The 6,348-nt window shown below is 33.6% G+C and overlaps 1 protein-coding gene across 1 annotated transcript; it reads right to left on the reverse strand.

The window, feature by feature from the left end:
• Positions 1 to 218: 218 nt before the first annotated feature.
• LOC124108164 (olfactory receptor 6C74-like) lies at positions 219 to 1,157 on the reverse strand. Its single transcript, XM_046466487.1, has one exon. It carries the CDS (start codon positions 1,155 to 1,157, stop codon positions 219 to 221), a length of 939 nt encoding a protein of 312 aa, XP_046322443.1.
• Between the last annotated feature and the right edge of the window lie 5,191 nt (positions 1,158 to 6,348).

A 6,348-nucleotide genomic window follows, 5' to 3' on the forward strand; every position in this document is an offset into this window, starting at 1 on the left:
AATAAAGAACTCAAGCAATGCATGAGAGAACATCTTGGGGATACAAAATGCTACTACAATGATAAATATCCAGGAGGACAATGAAGGCTCCTTATGGGTGACGTACATGACTGCCATATACAAACTAACAAATTAAAGGAATGTATTTTAAAAGCAGCTGGTACAGTGTAAACTTTTAATTAAGTTTCAGTAGTATGTGTTCACAAAAGCCAAAGCTGTTATTTCAAAGTTGTAAAGGTACATCTTTTTGCTAGATCATTCAGGGCTTGTATCACTTGCTTATTTCTTAGGGAATAAATGAAAGGATTTAGTACAGGTGCAATAGAAACAGTGAGCACTAACACCCCCTTGTTTAAAGATATTCTTTCCTCTGCAGAAGGTTTGATATACATAAAAATACAACTGCCATAAGAGATGGAGACCACAATCAGATGGGAGGAACAGGTGGAAAAAGCTTTTTTTCTCTCCTGGGCAGAAGGGATCTTCATAACTGTTGTTATGATTTTGATATAAGAGAACAATACCAGTGCCAGAGTATTCAAGAGGGTGATAATGGCTAAAATAAAATTTGAGAATTCTATGTCTTTGGTGTCTGTGCAGGAGAGTTTCAGGATAGGAGAGTAGTCACAAATAAAATGTTCAATAACATTGCCATCACAGAATTCTATGGTCAGACTCACTATAGCTCCAGGGGTGATAGCTACCCCAGCAGCTATCCAACAGGCAGCAACCAGCAGGTGGCCCACTCTGCTGCTCATAATGGTTCCATAATGAAGGGGTTTGCAGATGGCCACATAGCGGTCATAGGACATAGCTGCCAACAGGAAAAACTGTGTTATACCTATGAAAACAGTAAAAAGTGCCTGTGCCAAACAAGCATCACGGGAAATAGTCTTTTCCTTAGTGACTATGCTGACCAGGTATCTAGGGATGCAGGCAGTTGTCAGTGTGATTTCTAAGAAGGAAAAATTTCTTAGGAAGAAATACATGGGTGTTTTGAGGTGGGGATCCAGCAAGGTCAGAAGGATGATGGTAAGATTTCCTGTAGTACTCAAAAGATATGTTACAAATAGAAAAAGGAAAATTACAATTTCCCAATTTGGGTCCTCTGTCAGTCCTACAATAATGAACTTTGTCACTACTGTGTGGTTCCTCATGGTTCAATTCTGTCAAGATGCCATCTGACCTGCAAGGGAATGGAGGTGATAAATAATAGAAAGATATTTTAAAAGATACATCAAGTGCAGTTTTCCAAGTGATAACAAAGCACCCAGAAACTCAATAGACATGCAGGAGTTTTGTTTTCCTTCTAGAGATTTCAAATTTTACATAATAGAACTCCAGGCTAACCCCTCTTACTCTTATCTTCTTTCTGGATACTCCTTTTCCTAATTCTCTTTTCAGATACTTTTACTTTACAAATGGTTAGTTTTATAATTTCCTGCTAGAAGTATCTGCACATTTACCTAGTTTGCCTAACACATGCAGACCTACCTTTTACAATCTCACCCAAAACATTTTTAGGTTAACATGGTTAATCCTGTTATTAGTAAAATGATCTTCTGCTCAGTTTTTTTTAAAGATGTATATTTTCTGAATATATCTGTTTTCCAAAACGTGTAGCTAATTAAAACTGACATTTTGCAATAAATCTTTTCTAAATGGTTATTTCCTGATGATATATGTATGGTTAGTTTTGATATTTTTTGGTAGTGACCACTAGAAGTTTTTTAACAGAAAAATAACTTTCCCGAATTTTAAGACTAAATACAATATGAGTTGCAAAAGTAGTAAATAAATGGAGAGTTGAAATTTTACATGGAATTTGCAATAAGTTTCACTTCATCATTAGATTTACCTATATAATAAATAATTTGCATTTTGCAATATTCAAATACCGAATTCTTTAGTAGATATAATATAATATGTATCAGTCACATTTTTAATATACATTTTTGAGAATTATTGCTCATGATGTTAGTTCAATAGATAAACAGCGATACTTTCAAATATGTTCTTTGAATCTTTCATCTTGAGTTACACAGATATTTGTTTCTCTAAATCTGAGTCTAACTGGCTGAATCTTGTAGTCACAGATTCAGAATAAAATTGTTTACATGACAAATCTTTTGTGCACAAAACAACAAAATAGAAAAAATACTTACTTTCCACATATTCCCCAGGGGTTTTCTTTGCTAATGCATTGTGAATTTTTTTTATTATAACCAAGTATATATATATATATATATATATATATATATATATATATATATATATATATTTTAAAAATCTTCTAAAAATTAATTTCTCACCCACAGTTTTTGTTTTGGTTCCCTTTCATCAGAGACTCTGTTTACATTAAAATCCAGAGATATTTAGAAATATACATAAACATTTATGTATCTCTCTCTCTCTCTCTCTCTCTCTCTCTCTCTCTTTTTCCAATCAGCATACATGTGGTATTTCAACATGTTATTCTAATTTCTCTACAAATCAAATGATTAACCTTTGGGTTCAGCCTAACCTAAAATTTAGAAGTCATAGCTATTTATTTGTATCAAAATGGTACTATTTTATTATTAATGCTTCTTTTTTCTGTTTTTCTTAAGAACTAGCTACAGTTTTTTCTGTCTTGAATGAAAACAGTTTTGAATGAAAGCATTGCCATATGTTATATACCCAGTTTTTATATAAAGAGAATATTTACTCAGAACTGGTAAAGATTCTGGGGATTCTTATGGGAAAACATACTAATTGACGATTTTCATCATTAACCCCAGAAACAAAATATCAAAGCTAATTAATAGCCTTGTTACAGTGTCTACAGGGAAGTCTGAAATGTTGATGTTAAAGTGGAGTCTAATTTCTATTGTGGTGTTCAAATGATGAATGAAAAACTAAGTTGTATCAAGTGTATGATCTATTCTCCCTTCCAAAACAAGAACTGAGAGAGGATTGTCTAGCTAATGACAATGTTGTTCATAATCATTAATTGCTGAATATTTTAAAATTATCTCATAGTATTCATTTTGGGGGCATCAAACATATTTATCTCTTATAGTCTCCACACCACCTCAAAGCATGAAGTATTACATGTGAATATGATGGCCAGAAAAACAATGCGATAACCAACATTCTAGAAAGTAACTTTAAATAGAAATATAATTAAATAAGTTCTTTTTAAAAAAGCACATTTTTTGTATACATGTTCTTTAAATCATGTAGATAATTTATTCCACCAGGGATTAATGAATGCACTGATTAGGCTGAACCTCTCATGACCCAGTAATGTCAACTCTAAACTTTCTTGCATTGTCTCCCACATGAGCTTTTAGGGCGTACCTCATATCTAAATCATAACACCCTGGAAAACCCCCAAGGCTGGGGATATAGCCCAATGATAGGACACCCATGCATTCTGCATGAGACCTTGGGTTCAATCCAGATGGTACAATAAATTTTAAAAAAAGGAAGAGGAAGAAGGAATAAAAGAAATAAAAAAAGAAGAGAAAAAAAACTTCTCAAGAATATTCCTATGATGCCTTTATAAAAAATTGCTGAAAATAGCTCAGTAGTAAATATTACTGTGTTTCTTACTGTTACTCCTCTACATTTTCTACATTTCCAACTAATTTATAAAAAGATAAGTTGTGGTCATGACCTTTAGCACTTAAACATTTATAAAATATTAAAAAAGATTTTTTTAAAGTACAAGAGGAATGTTACCCAAAGAATAAAAGTTATTACAGTCTGTTTTTCCCTTTACTGAAGAAATGGAGCATGCATTTGATGGTTTGAGAGATAGCAATTTCATACTGGGAAATGGTATGGTTTTCCATTTTCTTGTCTGAGGGTTTTATATAGATAAAGATTTTGTTTGGGCTTGTGTGTTTTTTGGGCATAATAATCACAGGAGGAGTCTATGCTGCCCATCTTGCATTTTATAACTGAATTTTTTTCCTCCCATTTTTCTAGCTGAAGAGAAAAGAGGTAAAAAGATTTTGCATGTGCTAGTTTCTTTTAGAAATATTGTGTTTCCCTAGATACAAATATTTTCACACAAATAAAAAATATGAATATGAAGAGTCAATAAGATTACTCATCATTTAAAGAACTTAGTATAAATAGAAGATAGAAAATTTATCTCCATGTCCACAGCAAAATAAGGAGTAAAGTAGAAATATTGTGGAGTAAAGGAAAGTTGGCTGGAATCTTAGATGAGAAAAGTGTAAAACACAAAAAATAAATGCAAACTGATAAGCTCACTCAGAAGGAAAACGTTCCCATTAAATGAAAAAAATAAGAAATTTGGTGCAGTGTATTGCCAGGTACAAAAGAATCCAAAGGAATGGATGTCAGGCCTAATGGATTTTAATGTTCTTATTTACAAAGCTTTCATCTTGGAGGCACAGTCTGTCCTGTTTTGTAGTAGTTTCTGGTGTCCTATAACTAAGTTTTACAAATTGAGCACTTTCACAGGAGTAGAAAACCTGAATGTTCTACAATACTTTCACCAAGGCATCCTGTGGGCTGGGTCTCTATCCTGAGCTTCAATTGGGGATCATGAGTTCATTCCAGGATTACACAGGCTGTTGCCAGCACGTTTATCATGGCTTTGGAATTCCTGAAAGCCTGTTTCTCGAGAGACAGCAATGGAAAGATGCTGGAGAGCAACTAATCTGGCAAGACTTGCGTAATACAACATAATGATAAGAAGGGCAACAAATCAGCTTTCTCACATTAGAAGCAAGCCTCTCTTCCACTGGTGGAGAAGTGATTATAAAAGGGTCTGATCCCAGAAGTTGCCAATCATGGAGCCTTCATTAAATCCCACTTGCAACATCTTCAAAAGCAAATATTTTCCTACAAGCCTGGTGGGGAATGTAAAGAAAAAAAAGTTCTGAAATATCTTGCACAAAATATTGATAAAATATTAGAAAACAAAGGGAAAAGCACTTTTTTGGTTAAAAAAATAAAATTCTGTCCTTTGTTGATGTTTCTTTTAAAATAAGATGATCAACCTAAGTCACCAATATTTTTCCTCAATTCCCATATATTTTCTGCCATAGCAAATCTAGGTAGACACAAAAATAATTTGAAGAACAAAAATAATTTCAATTCAGCATATGTGCCAAACATACTGTAATCAAATCGTTTAGTAGTTGAAGCAATGTAACAGACACCAAATCATCCAATAGGAAAAAATCTGACCAAGATAATAAAAGATGTAAAGAGCAGTGACTTGGATCATAGTCTCTGAATGCCTCATGGCTGTGGCTGTGCTTGTGCTGGGAACTTTCTGTGCAAAGTTGAAGGACAAGATTGCTCAGTTGATATGGTGATGCTCTTCCTGAGCAGGCTTTGTGCAAAGATACAGAACTATATCAGTCTTGACCTTACACTCAAACACCAGATTCTGCGGATAGAGAATTTTGAGCACAATAAGGTAATAAACACAATTTCTCACAAGTGCTGTGACCTGCAGACCTGTCTGCTTTGCCGAAATCTTCCCACAAATAACCTATTGATATTAAAAACCTATAAAATAAATGTGTTGGACTAGCTCTATGTCATTGTCCCTCCATCAGAGGCCAATGTCCCACCTGGTCTCAGCTTTCTCTCTATAAGTATTTGTCTTTCTTAACCCCCCTTTACCTCTCACTGGTTACTAAGACTGGGCAGGTCACAACAAGCTCATAAACTTTGATTGCTTTATTTTTTACTGTGAAAGAAACAATACTTAAGGATATTTTTTTCATTTGCCAATTTCATGAGCTTTATGTTTATATTATTTACTCTCAGTTGTCATTGTATCTTGCTGCTCGAAGGCAATTACAGAAAAATCAGTAGAGAAAAGGGAAGTGGGGGAGAGGAGAGAATGGAAATGGGTAACAGGGAGGACTGAATTAGAGAAAATTATATTCCATTCTTTCATACTATGTCAAAATGAACCCTAACATTATATATAACTAAAAAGAATCAATTAAAAAGCAGTAAAGTGGGGAGATACATTTTTTCGGTTAGAAAAATCCTGTCCTTCATTAAACATTCTTTTAAAATAAGCCAATTCATCTAAGTCACCAGTATTTTTCCTTCATTTCCATAGATTTATCTGTGGTAGAACATCCATGTAGATACAACACAATTCTAAGAACAAAAACAATTCCAATTGAGCATACCTATCAAACATACTGTACTCGAAGAATTCAGTAGTTGGAACAATGTACCAGACCCTAAATTGTCCAACAGAAAAATCAGACAGACTATAAAAGCAGCACATAAACTTAGCTTGTTTGATTTCTAATGTGAAAGGAATGATATTTTTTATTTGTTCTTTTTTAGATACCC

Source organism: Marmota monax, unplaced genomic scaffold (assembly GCF_021218885.2).
Source record: "Marmota monax isolate L192 unplaced genomic scaffold, Marmota_monax_Labrador192_F-V1.1 WCK01_AAM20220418_F8-fsc00151, whole genome shotgun sequence".
Classification (NCBI taxonomy): domain Eukaryota; kingdom Metazoa; phylum Chordata; class Mammalia; order Rodentia; family Sciuridae; genus Marmota; species Marmota monax.